At 41.7% G+C, this 17,455-nt stretch overlaps 1 protein-coding gene across 41 annotated transcripts in view; it reads left to right on the forward strand.

Moving 5' to 3' along the window:
• The window catches only part of LOC115023600 (receptor-type tyrosine-protein phosphatase delta), a 191,153-nt gene that overhangs the window by 138,639 nt on the left and 35,059 nt on the right, over positions 1–17,455 (forward strand). For 23 of the 41 annotated variants that reach the window (XM_029454716.1, XM_029454728.1, XM_029454721.1 and 20 more), the window contains 9 exons: positions 5,146–5,334; positions 6,459–6,467; positions 7,196–7,213; positions 9,135–9,245; positions 10,392–10,403; positions 13,042–13,311; positions 14,735–15,316; positions 15,731–15,876; positions 16,132–16,276. In XM_029454716.1, coding sequence (XP_029310576.1) covers positions 5,146–5,334; positions 6,459–6,467; positions 7,196–7,213; positions 9,135–9,245; positions 10,392–10,403; positions 13,042–13,311; positions 14,735–15,316; positions 15,731–15,876; positions 16,132–16,276 — 1,482 coding nt within the window. The remainder of the gene's footprint in view (positions 1–5,145; positions 5,335–6,458; positions 6,468–7,195; positions 7,214–9,134; positions 9,246–10,391; positions 10,404–13,041; positions 13,312–14,734; positions 15,317–15,730; positions 15,877–16,131; positions 16,277–17,455) is intronic. The other 18 variants (XM_029454727.1, XM_029454729.1, XM_029454754.1 and 15 more) reach the window with 3 other exon arrangements.

The raw sequence follows: 17,455 nt of genomic DNA on the forward strand, positions 1-17,455 counted from the left end.
CCTCAACTTGAAATGATATGCTATGGTGCGGTGGGGGAAATGTCTGAGGCTGCGGAGAGAAAAAAAAGCAGAGCTGTCACAGTCCACGGGTAATGTTTTGTGGCTCGTCTTTTTGTTCTGGCTGAAACCTTATCTGGGGAGGGTTAGCGAGAATCAGATTGATTCGTAAACTGGGCAAGGATAATCTTAAGGGCAGAGGAAAAAGGAGTGTAAAATGGAAGTGTCATACTTGAAGACATCTGTCCCAAATTCCTACACATCTTCGGCTCCCCAAACAACAATACGTCTTGACACGCACTTTTCTCCACCACGCTGCCACAGCAAGTGACCTGTGACAGCCTCTTTGAGCAGATTGTATCCACTCAAATATATCTTATTATGGCCCGCAGGGATTTCCCCTGAAGAATAACCTCAGCTGCCGGGTGAAAAGTCTTGTTCCGCTTGGGAAGAAAAGGTCGGACCGATTCCAATCTTTGTGCAGCAGCCACAGAATTAAAGCCAGAATGTGACCGGAAAGGTTTATGTTTTTATGGCCTCACTTGGAAAGCTTGGTGCAACAAAGGCTTATTTTCCTCTGACATTCACATCTCAGTTAATTAGACTTAAGGATCAGATTTAAACTCTGTTTTTCAATCTTTTTTATTGCTTTTGTTTTACTACACAATCAAAGATATTGCATTTTGACTTCATAACCCACTATTCAAGTGGCAAATGTGCACCACGAGCTTAAGCACAATATTAAACTACCAAAATCGAGCAAAACCAAGTAATTGCTTTGTTAAAATGCTGTTTTCTGTGTACAGTCTATGATTGACCGAAGACGCCGAGTGGCAGCACGGTGTACAGTGCACGGTGTATAGTGTACGGTGTACAGTGCACGAGAGAGGGACATGCTTTTAGATTCAAATGTCCCACAACATCTGAGGAGATATCAAACCGTCTGGTTCCACTATCTTTTTAATGAATTCCACTCCATAGATGCAACTGCATTAGTCCTTTCATGCCTCGTCAACATCACCTCACACACGCACACGCACACACGAGAGCCTCGCTGCAGCACTAACCGAGCCAACAGTAAACAAACAGTAACAGATCACGTTTGAATGGTACCTTTATCTGTTGAGACTCAATTAGGCTTATTTAATTAGGGCCTAAACAAGGAGGATATTACTTGAGTTTGTCACTCAAGCCATTACGCCGCAGCAGGTGAGAAGTTTACTTTGAACAGACGGGGTGATTGTTATTGGGAGTGACTGCAGTATGACGACAGATTGCGCTGACTTTATGCTGCACTTAAGCAACATTTTGGATAGTGAAACGGGCACTGTTTTCATGCAAGGGAAATGTAATTTCACTTGTGCTCATATTTTGTATGAGTGATCAATAGATATAATCTGCTAATGGCTTGAGTTTATGTCCAGTGGCCTTATGTCTTCAGCAGAAATCTGCTCACTGAGGTACTTTCTGAGCCAATGTCCTTTTATACTCCTCCCATACTTGGCAGCGCACTCTCATATGGCCTGATAGCCTGGCACTGGCTAATGTGTGCAAATTGTCATTGGGAGTCTTTTTATATCAAGCACCAGTGCTCAGCACTTCTTTAGATGGTGACTTCAGCATTTCTCTCCCTTCCATCTCATTTAGTGTGTAGATCCATTGTTGAATATACAGTACGGGTCTGTAAAGCAGAAACTGCCCTTGTCTTACGCTGTCCTTGAGATTGCAGCTCTCAGCGAGGTAGAATAAGGAAGCGGGGAAAGTCTGCAATAAAAACTTTTTTTTCACCTTTAAGCTTCGACTTTCCTATATTGTACAGGGTAGCTTGATGCTGTGTGTTCAATTCACATAGCCTCAAAACACACATTCAAAAGCAAACGCACTACAAGCAAATCAAACTTGTGTACTGGTGTCGGGATGCAGCTCAGGGTTCCTAATGGGGCAATGAAGGAGCTGCTTGCTGATCATTCGCAGCCTCTTGACTGTTAGCGGAACTGCAAACATAGCACATGGGAAAAACTGCGAGCCGCCTGGAACCTGGTTGATGAATTATTTCATTCGTTACTTTTAACACATTGTCAATAACCCGACTTCTCCAAGAAAACGTACAGCGAACAGGCCGCGGCTCGGATTACATTGTGATTCATCTGATTTCATTTTGTCCTCTTTGCCTTGTGAGGGAAATGCTGCAGTAGCTCTGTTGGCGCGAGTTGTTAATCACAGCACAAGCTAGCAAATGTGTTCCAGTCCCCTCCCTTTATTTATTATCACAATGATAATTCTCTGTGTGAAGTAAATGAGGGTGTAGCTGAGAGCTGGAGCTTGATAACGTCAAAGTACTCCCGTTTATTATTCCTTTTTTTTATCTTAATTCCAATTCCTGTGCAAGAAAGGTTGTGAGATACCTCTCGGGTGATGCCATGACTTTGTGGCCATTCTAGATGAGCACGAGTGCACAAAGCAGCTGTAAAATACATTTCTGGGCTGGGCAAGAATGCATTCAAAAGGCCAGAAACCTCTGTAACAGATCATTAATTTTAAATGTACTGCCTGGAGTCATATCAGCTGCCTGCACTGGAGTTACGGGCTAGCATTGTGTAACACAAGCAATCTCCAGGACATGGAAGATGGGTTTGGTGAAAGTGCCCTTTGTGCACTTGACCCAGCCTCATTTTTATACGTTTTCACAATATCAGTGAGCCCCACTGCAGACATACTCACTGTCTGGACGTTATACAGGATCATGAGTCTGCAAAGCTATCGTGTTGACATAAGCTACAACATACCCTAACCCTAACCCTGAGAGCGGAATAACCAGGGACGTTACAAAACTGCGGCACGAGGACAATTCTGACTTCTTAAATGACAGCGAAATGATGATCTCTTGAGCACTTTGTTTTTAGAATACATTGCAATTTCACAGGAGTTGCTTTTTAGTTCGCATGGATTGTCACATCCAATTACTATATTCAACACGCATCCATGCTCCGAGGCTTGCTTCTGGCCATTGTGTTTGATCAGGTATACTTTTGACTCACTGTAGAATCGACTAATTGTCTGTGCGACCTTGAACAGGCTGAAGGGAGCTTGGACAGGAGCTAGCTCGTACAATTAATCCCTTTCCCCCTCCTCCCCGTCTTCCTCCATTTGAATGAGCACCTTTGAAAGTGCAGTTTTTCAGATTAGACTATTCTCCTCCTTCAGTTGATGGTTGTTAACGTGGTGCTTTTAGAAGAGATGAGTTGCTATGACCAACCTTTCTGTTAGCCCGGCTCTACCTTCATGTGCCACTAAATGTTTAATATTGTATGCAACTACTCTTTAAATGTACATGTTCATTGTAAATGCAAAAAGAACACAGAAACTCACGTTCAGGTGGACGATGATCGCGGCACAATATTTAGTATATGTTTTGTTTTTACTGTGTAATAGCTAATCGAGTTCTTGAAGCCTATCACATTACCTCCTAAAATTAATAGAACACACCATCCATAACCATGCAATCACAGTTAATGACTGTAAAGCAGATATGAACAGCGGCAAAACAACAAGTTTACGAGAAAAAAGGGACATTTGGGAGATTTCTTAATGTTTTATACCAGAATTGGTTCCGTCATCCAGCTTAACTATGATGGGAACTAAATATGGCCACTGTGACTGTGGACTCTTTGTTTTAATGAGTAGCACATCAGTTTTGTGCAACAACAAGCAAACACAGTGCCAGACACCTACAAACTTTTAACAAGGGTAAAGCCGGGGTGGCTCTCATTACCTTAATGGATACTCAAAGGGATAAAGATAAAATATATAATGTATATTGCACAGCATGTCAAGGACTTAGCGTATGAGGATGCATGGGCCAAGACGTCCAGTATAACTAACAGCTGCCAAGAAAATGACCAGTGATGAAAGTATGCATTATATAAATCAGGGATTCATTACACCAGTTTGACCAAAGAGCTGCGTTGTGATTGGACGCTTTATAACATGCAACAAAAACTACCCTTCCATCCCTCAACACGGCGAGTTTACGCAGGGACACAGAGTTTCATGGGAAAGTTTTGCAGTTCAGTCTGAAGTCAGTCATTTGTAATACCGTCTATTTGTGAGAAGATTTATCCATCGAGGTGGTTCCTCATGCCAGATACCCAAAAGCATTGTTGGAAGGCAGCCATGATTGTAGTTTGGCTGTTTGCAGGCTGTGGCATCTCAAAGCTGTTTCCAGACTGATGTCTCCTCATGAAAGTTTAATGAAGAAAGTGTTTCCAAAAAGGTGCCGTTTACGAGAGCAGCGGAAGACACTAATTAGCCATATCACAGCGGGGAAAGCAAAACTTAAAAAAAAAGGTGCACATGAAGCTCATTGGGATTCAGAATAAGCAGCTCTTGTTTTGCAGATTTACACTCTGCTAACTTTGCATACGCAGATCTCGCAGTGTGTGGAAAACTCCACTCTGCACCCTCTCTTCACTTGCTGCAGGCTGGAAATACTTCCATGAGCTTCACACAAAGCTGCTCTGGGCTTTGATTTTCTTTTGTTTTTACTACAAGAACATGTTTGGAGCAAAGAGCAATGCGAGTTATCTTCTCTCACATCTGAACGAAGCCCGCCCCCTTGTTCTTGTTGTCAGTAAGTCGAGACACAGGCAGGAACAAGACAGCTTATTCAACACCGCAGAGCCACCTGCCATCATCAAAGAGCTGCACAGCTCCACCTCAAAACATCTTTCACCGCTGTGGCTTCTTCCTTTCTGTCATTAAAAGGAATACGTTCTGGGAAATATTATTTTAAGATGACTCCTATCTGCAGCTTCATATTTAACTATATGAGAGTAAAAGTTCTTATAACTCTCAGCAAGAAAGAAAACACTCCTGAACTACTCCTTTAAGAACTGTGCTGTTTGTGTCTTTGTCACAAGTTAAATGTCCTGACTTTACAGAAAATGTTTGCTTTATTAATACATCCAATATCAATTATCAATGCCCAGCTTTACTTCATTGACTCAACGTTGTAACAAACACATCTTGTATGTTGCTCCTGTACATCTGACCAGACACTGATGCTCTGCAGCCTCATGGTTCCTCATCAGCTCTGGTTTGAGGAGGACGTTGACCTCTGAGTGTGACCTCTGTCTCTTCTGTTTCCAGAGGACCAGCTGCCCCCTGGTTTCCCCACCATAGACATGGGCCCACAGTTGAAAGTGGTGGAGCGAACACGCACTGCCACCATGCTCTGTGCCGCCAGCGGCAACCCCGACCCAGATATCTCCTGGTTCAAAGACTTCCTCCCTGTCAACACCACCAACAACAATGGCCGTATCAAACAGCTCAGATCAGGTATGTTTCCTCGGCTGAAAGCTTCATTACAAAACAAGGAGTCTTCTTTCTCGTTGTCCTCTCTCTGATCTGCTCCCCCTGTTGTCCTCTGTTCTTTCATCCTCTTCTTCCTCCCATGATTTAACTTCTCATTTGGCTTTTAATTTTGTAGGTAATGGCATTGTTTCTACTACTTCCTGTCCTGTACTCTGTACGCCCCGGTGTGTGCTGTCTGTATGTGTGTCTCCCTTTGTCTTCTAGTGTTGTCATGGCTGTAGGGATTGTCCCCCCTCTGTGTGTGCTGGCTTCTGCCCTAACTTCTGCCCTCATTGCTCACTGCTGTGACTGTTTACTATGAATGATTTGGCGGTTTTGTGTTGATTTCCTTTCCACTGCATTGGTGCAGTATTTTTTTGTTATTGGATCCATCCTCTTCATTTCTTTTTAAACAATTAATAATCAACATTCGGCTTCATTCAGAACCCGCTAAGGAGTGCACGTGATTTTAAAATAGGAAAACGTGCAGAAAAGCAAATTAATCATCGTGCATTTGTTGAACTTTTACTTTTGAGAGAGGGAAAACCTCGTCTGAATAAACATTTGCTTTGCATAAGAATTGTCTTTAGGTAAAAGAAAAACATCTGTTTCTGGACACTAATCAGCCACAGTAGTGCGTAAAACTTCACAAGGCTTCTCCCTTACCCCTTGATTCTTTGACTTTACAGCCCCCTGCTTTAATGTGTAGATGCCAGCTTTGTTTTTATTTGCCTGTGACATGACCCTAATATATCCATTCGCCTGAATACCCCCCAGTTTGATTTCCATATCGCAACACAGAGGGATTATTCTATTTCTAACTAAATAACACAAATCACAGTGTGTAGCTTTGTGTGCCAGCTAAAAGCAACACCTTCGCACAACTACGTGTACATTTTAAGTCTTGTATGTTTGACCGCCTTGTCTTCAGATTTCACAGCTGTCCTTTGTTAAACCTGTTAACCTTGCTGACTTGTTTTCAACAGAATGTGTAGACTTAACCCGTAGAGTTGATAAAGCATTAACGAAACCTGTTAACTAAACTCACTTAAAGAATATAATCATATTCTTATGCTGTCTTTCTTCTCTCTATATTTTTAAATCTACAGAATCCTTTGGTAAGTGCTTAGCTCTAAAGCACACATCACCCCCCCACTAATTTCATGTTTCCAACAACTATTAAAATGCATGGCATGCATTTTACTAACAGATAGTTCAGTCAGGGCTAATACTAGAGGCACATACACTGTCCCCTCACCTCACGGTGTTCCAGTGTCCACCACCAGCTGTAGCATCACGTCAGATCAGAACCACTCAGCTTAGCACTGTCACATACTGACCTGGGTAAAGCCCTGCGCTCACATGTTTGTTACTCACTCACTGACCCACCACTATCTCACGTATCTCTTAACACCGGCACACAAGGTTCGGACATTTCAAGAATGTTAGGGAGGTGACCAGCTCTGCTTAGCTCAGGTGAAGCGAAGGGATCTCAAGTTGTTTAAACATGTCTGCTCTCAATCTCACACACAAAGTCCTCAAAGTCTTTCCCTTCACTAGATGGTCTTCAGAAGCTATTGCCACTTCCAAACTGGCACCTCCCCGTGGTACATCATGTACACGTCCTTCTCTCTTGAGTTTTCTATGATGAATCCTGTCTTTCTTTGCCAGTACAGAAAAATACTTATTCTCTCTCTTTCTCTCCTTTACTCTTTTACTCTCGTACCTTTATTTACGTACCCTGTTCAATCTAATTTGATTCTTCTTCCAAAGCCCCCCAGCCTCTATCTACTCGTACTAATGCTTCTTCTTTCTAATCTTATTTGCATTCATATTATCCACCCAGGTGGTACACCAATAAGAGGTAAGAGTGCTGAACTGACGTTCACAGAATGAAAATAATACAAATTCATTCTTGCTGTCAACCCATTCATTCACTTGAATCACTTCCATTTTTGTCCTGTTCACCAAGACCACATCCCATTACGTTCATCAGGACCTTCCTTCTTATTTCTCCCGTTTCCTTCACTAAATTTGTACTCCATTGTTTGTGTCTATGCTTTATTTACTCCTTCTGGTTTCAAGAGCCTGTTTAGCTCAGTTGTGATATGCTTGCCTTGGCTCAAATAAGCATATCCAATGACAATTATTTTTTAAACTATATTTTTTCCGTTCATTTTTTGTTTTCTTTTTGGCCATAGCGAATCATGTGTCCCTCTTTTTGTCCAACTAAAACAACCAAGCATTTTTCCCCCCTTAGCTGTTCTTGTTCAGCACTAAAACATATGCACAGATGCTGTGGAGTCACGCAGGCATGCTGAAGACAACATTGCCTCTCCTCTGCTTTTTTCTCCCAAAGAGTTCTTTCTATCTTTGCAAACTATTTTTTTTCCATTTCTTCTATTTGCTTTCCTCTCCTGTACCTCTACAAAAAAGCCCAAACAACCACTTTTTTGATAAAGTTTCTACGGTGCTTTTTTTTCTCTTTCACCTATTTTTCTTACTTTTCTTGGGTTTGGAGAATATTTTACTTTTTGACTTTTTTTTCTTCAGGGTTTGGGGAAGGCAAACAGTAGAGTCTGGCGTGGACCTGATTGGCTCATTTTTGCCGTGTGACATGAAGCTGCAGAGTTGTTGATGCATAAAGCTATTTTTCCCTGGGTCATGTGACACCACACTGCTGATCCCATTGGTGGATTTTTATGGGTGTCTTTTGTAGCTTTCACAAGCTAAAGCAGTGGTTGGTTACCTTCTTGTCCGCTCAGGTCGATATTTTGAATTTTGTCTTCTAATACAATTGCATTTTATTTTTCAGCTAAGGGTTGTCAGAAGGTTGTAAGTTGTGCCGACATACATTTCTGCCAAGATTTGCATGTCAAAACTTTTGTTACAGAGGGTTATATGTTGGTTTCGCCTTACATAATACTTCAATTAACATTTTTCCACATATATGAGCAGCATTTTTCATTTTTTTGTATGGGCTGCATTTTTTGAAAGCTACTTCACCTCGATGAAGTCCCAAATTATTCAGTTAGGTGACTCGATTTGTGATTGAATATGCTAAAATTCATACCGAAATTTCTTTCTTTCAATTGTCCTCCCTTGTTATGCTGCTTTCTTATACTGTAAACCTTTTTTTGTTTGATCCATGTTTCCCTGAAGCGGTATCACTCATCCCCATATTGACCAGTCCAGTGACATGTTGTATATTGAAGGGCTTGCCCCTATTCTTCACAGTGAAACTATGACTCTTTTTTTACATTGGCGTCTTTTTAGACCCTATAGCCTTAAAAGTAATCAGGCTTTTTCTCTAAAGAGGTCATCGACAAGGTAAATGTGTTGTAGACAGAAGATAACTTAGGTGTGTGTTCTTGTGTGTTGTTTTCTTTTCCCTTCTTGGTAGCCATGTTAAGAGGAACACTATATGTGTATTGCAATGTCTTGCATGAATACCATTTGCAGCTATCCCTCACTTTACTAGGATACGTGAGCCAGTGGATCAGACTGTGTTATTGAGGGGGATAAACTTAGAAAATATATAGCTTTATAGCAACACATGCAAGAACGTAAAATTCCATTCATGTAGTTTATTGGATATTGTTTAATAACAACTTTCCTCAAACTGTCCAACTACTGAGGCTTGAAAGGACAAAGTAGAAATGAAGGGGGCTGATATCGGCCTCCTTGAGGTCAAACACTTATCTTATTTCTGCTTGTGAACTTGATGTGAACAACATGATGTTAACCAAACACACTCCACCACCCCGTTTGTTATTCCCAACCAGGAGCCCTCCAGATAGAGCAGAGCGAAGAGTCGGACCAGGGGAAGTATGAGTGTGTGGCGACCAACAACGATGGAACCCGCTACTCTGCCCCAGCCAATCTTTATGTCAGAGGTAGGAAACACGTGTTGCAACACTGACACGCTTCTCTCAAACATTATGTTAACCGTCTCTTTAAAAATTCACGAGGAGCTTTTAAATCAGCCAATAAAGTATGCAGGGGCCATGTCCCGTGAGGCCGCTGTAAGTATGCTTTGTTTTGGATGGTTTTTTGTTTTGCACTCGACTTACCTGCACTGATTTGAACCTGCAGTATCTGCTCTGTTGTGTGTTTCTGGTCCCTCCTGTTGATAATCCTGAGTCTAACACCAATGGCCAGACTGCTTGCTGTGTTTATCTACTAATTGCCTTTCAAACCTGACTGTCGGAGGGAGTAGAGGGTGTGCGGCCTCCTCCGTCAGTCCTGACTCTTCCCCCCCCCGCAGTGAACAGATCCTCTATGGCCTTTTCCTCCCTACTGATCAACATTGGAAGGACACTTTAAATCTCACTAGTTTTACTGACAGTGACATTAAAAAAATCATTAATTAATACGAGTTAAAACTGGAATGCAATAATTCTAATATAGAGAGTATTTCATGATCCTACTCCATATTTAAAATGAGCTTAGTTTTTAATGCTCGCTTAATGTTGTTTAGCTTTGACGCTAAATGGGACACGGAGACGCTTCGTCGAATAACTTGTGACGTAGCGAACACTTCACATGACATTATGTTTGGCGACATTGCAAACGCTCGCTGGACAATTGAATAGAAAAAACTATTTTTTTTAGAAATATTTACCTTCATGATTTTAGCAAATGCAAGAAAGTTTAGGCCGAGTAACATTTGTTCAGAGGCTGTGACCTTTCACTCTTTTAATGCATATGTATATGTGCAGCAGATAAACAAATGCTCTTCAGTCTCATAGCTTTTGTAATCAACTACCATCCAGTACATTATACACAATACAATAAGATGAATTATCATCATAAGCTCACCACATGGTTTGGGCAGAGTTTGTATTAAATGAGAATTCCTTGGTGTGCAGTCACTTTGTAATGAGGGAGACACCGGGGGCTCCCTGCCCCTCGCACACAGCAGGAACTGTTGAAGTAGCGTTGAGCACCTGAAACATGGCCTTTTCACTCTCTGTGTTTCCCTTGTTTTTCTCCTTTCCTTATTTCATTTTGTTCTGCATCAAATTTCCTACATCCCTCAGAGCTACGAGAAGGTTGGTGTGTTTTAACTTTTTGAACACAACACAAAACAGAAACAAGTTCATTTGTTTGCCACAAACAAAACCACTTTTTTTTTTGTTGCTTCTATTGATATCATTTGTATCTTTGTCGCTCATTCACTGTTCATTGAGAATGCCACTGGTTCTCGTCAGACTGCTTGACTGTTCAACAGATGGTGCATGTTTGCATCTTTGAGGGGGGGGGTGGGTGGAAGGGGGGGGGTTGCATGTTCACCTCTTAATGCCTGAGTCCTCCCCTTTACCTGTCAGTGTTCCTGCTTAGTTATGAAGACTAACACAGCAGGTCAATGGGATAACAATGGATGAAACTATTATCAAAATGAATTATATTTAGAGCATCATCATTGATTTCTCTGGAACTGACTGCTCTACATAGATGCAGAGCTGCTCCGTACGAGCGCTGACTCTCTCTCCAGAGAGACTTTAAAGCATCACTACACTCACGTTCTCCCCGTGGTGCTCGCTCCAATTGAAGTTTCTCAAAAGATAAAAAGAAAAATAGTTTAAGCAAAATCCATCCTTTTGTTGTAATTGGCACTAAAGTCAAGCACCAAGCTGTTAAAAAAACAACCTTGCCCTCGGAGATAATACACTTCCTCTGGATGTTTCTGCACAGGAAGTCTTGAAAGAATAATGTATTTAGAGCGTTATCCACGAGACTTGACAAATGTAATGATATTCAAATGAGCAGGATAATATTATGTCTGTGGGGAGCGTGATCCAATTGGATATTAATTAAGTATTGAGTGAGAGAAACGTTGTATTTAATAATGCAAGCAGTTCCCCTAGATTTCCTCTCTGGAGAGCTGCAGTCTGCTCAACACAATGGGCTGTGTGAATTAGTGGCAGGCAGCAGGAAGCGCGTGCCTTTGTTGCAGCAACATATACCTGCACAAGTAACTAGTTCAGACTGTGGAGGCTGTTTACACATCAGGGGCAATTAACAGGCAGTAAATACAAGTATGCAGACGTTTACAAGTGACCTTAAAAGCTTTCTTCTAGGTTCACTAAGAAACAGAGTAAGTAGTCTAACAGTTAAATATGTTGAATACCACGAGCAGTAACACTGACTTTAAATGTTTTATATCAGTACTCGGTAGTACCTGTCTGTTATGCATTAGTTATCCATATCAAATGTACTTTTTGGGTGAGATTAGTTCAAACCTGAGGAAGAATAGCATTCGTACATTGTTCTAGCCTTCGTTAAGATGTTGTCTTCGTTGACCTTCAGCCAGCCACACTTCTAACACTGGAGCACCAGCAGACTAACCTTTACACTGTGTGCTGCCACGTCTTCTTTCTGACCCCATTACTACTTATTGTACCCCCCCCCCCCCCCCCCCCGACGACTCCCTTACATGGTTTGCCTCACAAAGTCACGTATTGTTCTTGTATGCATGACAGACTCTTGCTCCCCTCCAAAAGGCCTTGAAGCCGTCCATGTGCATTATGAATATTATACGTTTAAGTTAACTTAAAAGTGTAAACTTTGCTTTCACGTTTTTAGCCTTTTACTTTTTTTGTGATGATATTGTTTGGGGAATGTGTATCTGCTAGAGCTGTCAAATGATATGAGCGTTTGTTTATGAGTGCTGTAGGTAATCAACATTATTCAAAATGCACTCTCACTTGAAATGACATGAAACACTCGGTTTAGCGTCAGCAGAGAAACGAGTCTCCCACATGTCTCATCTCTCTGACAGCAGTTGTTGCATGTTGTTTTTAATGTGCTGCACAATGATGACTTTCAGTACATCAGTAGAGAAGCTTCCATCAGTTTCCTGTAGAAGCATCTCGTAGGACGTGTGGCTTGTAAAGGTAAAGTTTCAGCTCTTTATCTGAAACTTATCTGAAAACCTGAAGACCTGTCGAAAATAATTTGAATTAACATCAGTTATTGTATTCGATTTTGATTCATTCACAGGCTGATTCGTACAATCATAGAACGTAGAGCAGGAAACGTTAAAGCTTTAAGCGTCAGCATAATTGGTCCTCTTGTGATAAGCTAAAGACTTCTCATTCGTCATTGAATTCAGCAGCATAAAGAAAGTATGCATAACTTTACTTTCATCCTCTGAGCCGTCTGGCAGAGTTCACCAGACTAAAGTCACTTCTTAAAGTGACGGCAGGGCGTGGGAGCTGCTAGTGTGTCATCGCTCCAGAGTTGACTTGAGGTGAGAACGTAACATTCGACAGCTCTAGTTTCCACCTGGGCTGAGCCTGAAAAAGCGCAGAGAAACATCATTCCCTTTGTGACGCGTGTGCGACATGTCGGGAGCAGCCTCTGTGTTTGTGCGATGTGAGGATGTGATGAGGCGCATTATCTCACATCAGCTGGAAGCATAGAAGATCTTTCGTTCTGTACATCCGTACCGATGGTGACGCAGTATTGTGTGCATGACGCTCGTGTCGGTGTTGACCCATTCACCACGGAAGTCTCTACGTTTTGAATCAAATGTGTTTTCTAAATGTTCATCAAACATAAATGATCTAGAAACAGATTAGTAATGTTATATATATATGTATAAATGTTCAGTCTTTTGGCAACATTAGAAATCAGAAATGTTTTACTGATGTAGTTTCTGCTGCGTTTTCACACCGTGTTTTTCAGTACGTCGGGTGCCACCACGATTCTCCATTCCACCTACAGACAATGAGATAATGCCAGGCGGCAGCGTCAATATCACATGTGTGGCAGTGGGCTCTCCCATGCCATACGTCAAGTGGATGCTGGGTGCTGAAGACCTGACGCCCGAGGACGACATGCCCATTGGACGGAACGTCTTGGAGCTCACAGACGTCCGGCAGTCGGCCAACTACACCTGTGTGGCCATGTCGACGCTGGGGGTGATCGAGGCGGTGGCACAGATAACGGTGAAAGGTAAAGATGCTTCTTTCTTTATCGTTGAAGGCTGAAACGTCAGCAGTGTGCTCCTATAACAGATACATGAAGGCTGCAGCTGCTGGGAAGCTTTCGCTATCTCATCATTTCATTTTGATTATTGGGCTCACGATTAGATTCAGAACATATGAATTATGGCACGAAAGTCGAGTAAACTGTGTTCAAGATTATGACGTTTTTATATTAGAAAAGGTTATATCAACTGGTTGCAATAATTTAAACACACAAAGGCAAAATGGATTGGACCGATGGATTCTTGCTAGACTAAACGTTTTTAGTATTTCTCAATTCTCCGTGACAAAACATTAAAATGCTGCCTGTTACATAAATACAAAACTTAAACTTAGCTGCCTTTTCATTTCTCAGAAACGTAGCAGTTTAAATAAATGAATAATAACACTATTGTGTAATTATTAAACAAACCGCATTAATGTTTCACACAACTTTGACTCGGTGTGAAGGACGGCTGTCAATCAGTAATAATAACAGCTCACTCAAAATGTTTAAAATGTCCCGTATAGTTCTTTAGTTCTCTACTTTAGTTTAGGAGTAAATACTTAAGCAGAGGCTGCTGGCAGCGCTTTGAACAAAGTTATTTACCTCTCGCTGCCTCGATAAGTCATCTGTGGAGGATTCCTTAAAGCTTTAGACAAGCCCTGGCACCGGCCTCACTGCATTAGATGCCAGATTGAGAATATAGTGAAGTGCTTATCTCTCAGCTGGAGAGCTACAGAGCAACACGCTCACCATGTCTGTTAGTAAGAGGTAGAGGAGGAGAGGGGAGTATTGTTTGGTGTCCTCTGTAGGCATGGTACTTATCTGAGTGTAATCATATCTCCACAGCAGCGTACCACAAAGATATCCCAGATTGGTGTCGCCGTGTTCACGTGCGCACAAGGGACTGACTCGTACGCACACTCAGCTTTGTTTTTCCTCGACATAACATAGAGATATTAGTCACAATATAACAGTCTGGCAGCAAGCTTCCCCAGAAGCACACTTCAGATGGCACATAAAGACAATCTATCGCCCTGATATCTTTTGCTATGCTCCACAGAGTGGGGAATTAAAGCAATAAATTGACCTGTTAAATTATTAAAGTGATAAACACTGGGAGATCTGAGATTAATGACAACAGCACACTTAGCTGCTCAACATGGGGGATGCAAGCCTTTCATCTCACACTAGTTCATATGCAACTCCAGTTTGTTTTTTTACAAATGTAAACTAGAAAAGTGATATTAATAGAAAGCACACATTCTTCTGTATATCATCAGCGTATGATACATTCATGCAATTAATACAAATCAACCGCCTACACATTTAAACAAAGTCTCTATGGCCTGTAACATAAAGAAACGTTGCATTCCTTTTAATATGTGTGTATTAATTATCATCACAGCATTGCCCAAGGCTCCAGGCATCCCTGTGGTGACGGAGCGCACAGCCACCAGCATAACATTGACGTGGGACTCTGGGAATCCTGAACCAGTGTCCTACTACATCATCCAGCACAAGTCCAAGTACTCGGAGGACTCCTACAAGGAGATAGATGGCGTAGCCACCACCCGGTACAGCGTGGGAGGCCTCAGCCCGTACTCGGACTACGAGTTTCGGGTGGTGGCGGTGAACAACATCGGGCGAGGGCCACCCAGCGATAGCATCGAGGCCAAAACAGCGGAGCAGGCCCCCAGCACGGCACCGAGGCAAGTCAGAGGTCACATGCTGAGCACCACCACAGCGGTCATCCACTGGGATGAACCGGAGGAGCCCAACGGGCAGATCATGGGCTACAGAGTGTACTACACCATGGATTCCAGCCAACACGTCAACATCTGGGAGAAGCAGATAGTTCGGGGGTCTAACTTCGTCACCATCCAGGGCCTCATCCCCAATAAGACCTACTACATCAAGGTGTTGGCCTACACCTCAGTAGGTGACGGACCTCTCTCCGCAGACCTTCAAATCATCGCCAAGACGGGAGGTGAGCACGCTTTGTTATTTGTTGCTGGAGAATCTAGAATTGTAATTGAAAGAGTAATAAATGTTTAGAGTCCACAATTAAACTTGGGAGTGTCACAAACATTTTTGAAGCCACATTTCTTTCTTCACAGATCCTCATTAGTGGGAGTCTGTCAACAAAAAACTTCAATTGGTATTTTGAAGTGGGGAAAAAACATTTTTTTATCAGAAAAGTTAACTAAGAAAAAGAAATGCCTCGTTGTTTACGTTTTATGAAAAAAAAATTGTTTCCAGTATGAAGTAACCATGTACTACGTGTCCTGAAATACAATGTGGCTCTCACCACAAAGTGGCATCCGTGCCAGTATGACTGTAATGATCATGAATACTTCAAGATGTCGAGGGTAATGAATTCATCTCTTCCTTCTCTCCGCAGTTCCCTCTCAACCAACCGACTTAAGAGGAGAAGCCAAATCAGAAACAAGTATTTTACTCTCATGGATCGCCCCGGCGCAGACTGGACAAGAAAATCAAATCACAGGATATGAACTGATGTACAGGAAGAGGGATGACAAAGAGGAGGTAATCATGTCATGACTCGACGCATTGGATTAGAAGTCTGTGATGAAAAACAAAATACTGTGAATCGCAGAGTAACCAATTACTGAGCAGGAGTTTGATTGTATCCAATCATGCATTGTTTTTGTCATGAAACAATTATATAACCTGACAACTTGTTTCATTTCTGACAGCAAAAATCAAACACTCACAAATGTTATTTTCATATCAGAAAGCAGCGTTAATTTAAGAAGTGACAAAATGAAACTTTCTCCACAGAAACGCATCAGCTTTGAGCCGACAACCACGTACCTGCTGAAGGACTTGAAGCCCTTCACTACTTATACTTTCCGTCTGGCTGCCCGTAGTAAACATGGAGTTGGAGCTTACACCAATGAGATCTCTGCAGAGACTCCACAGACACGTAGGTCTCCTTCCTTATCTGACAGAGTTTAAACTATTTGGGAAGGAACACATTTTCAAATGCATTCCAAATTTAACGTGTGCTGCGGCAAAATCCAAAAAGTGACTCGAGGGTCAGGAAGGTCTTGAGCACAGATAAAGTGAATCCGATGTTTTCTTTAAAAGGCTGATGCATTTGAAAAGATGTAAACATTTGAGCGAGTAAATAAGTGTTACCTGACCATGCAGTGTTCACTTTGAAAGGGTTGCATGGACAGCGTTCCCAGGCTTTCCTGTGAAGTCGAGAGACAAGGTTACAAAAGCTATCCCTCTCCACCTTTGTTGTGCAAAAACAGTCTCGACTGAAATATATTAAAGCGTTGAATTATTTATATGAATGCCTAACAGTTTTCATAAGTAAAAGGGCATTTAAGGAAGCCTTGTCTCTTGACATTGCATGTCAGCCAACAATAAGATTAGAGGATGTTTGAGCTTTCTTTGGAGCCACACTGCCAAGAACCACTTGGGATTTTCCCATTTTCGGCATTGATGTTTATACTCAATTCAAATAAGAATCAAGAGAGTTGTAAAGATAACATTGAAAGCTCAAAGCAAGTATTGTCTCTGTAGTTAGGGACATTCCCCCCAAAAAAGACCCCAGATTTATGAAACAGGCCAAAATAGAAGAATTGGATTCGGTTACAAAATCAAATTAAATCCAGTGCAGTTGAACTTTTGATTTAAGAGTCAGAAAATTCCCCTTCAAACATAAGTGACAAGACAAAGAAGTGTTTTGCATAAATCTGAGGTCTCTGAAAGACAAGTGCAGGGACCAGGTGGGTATCACAGCTCAAACTCTGCCCAGATGTTTGTTCTGAGGTAAATGATGAAGGCAACCAAAAAGTGCATGCTGATGTTATCAGAATCTAATAAATCAGTCATGTCTCCTTGGGAAGTTCTCTGTTGTACAATCAGGCTGTTACCACAAACCAACAGGCTTCGGAAAGGTTGGTGACAAATACAACATTTTTCTATTTTAAATAGTTAAAGCATCAACCTTTATGTTTTTGGATTGATGGTAACTGCTTGCCAAATTTGTCTTAGATATTACTACATTGATTTTGGAATGGTTCATCTTAAATTATTTAAAATATGTGTAGGTTTTCATTTTAGAATTAGAAGGATCTAATACATAGAATAT

Source organism: Cottoperca gobio, chromosome 18 (assembly GCF_900634415.1).
Source record: "Cottoperca gobio chromosome 18, fCotGob3.1, whole genome shotgun sequence".
NCBI classification, from domain to species: domain Eukaryota; kingdom Metazoa; phylum Chordata; class Actinopteri; order Perciformes; family Bovichtidae; genus Cottoperca; species Cottoperca gobio.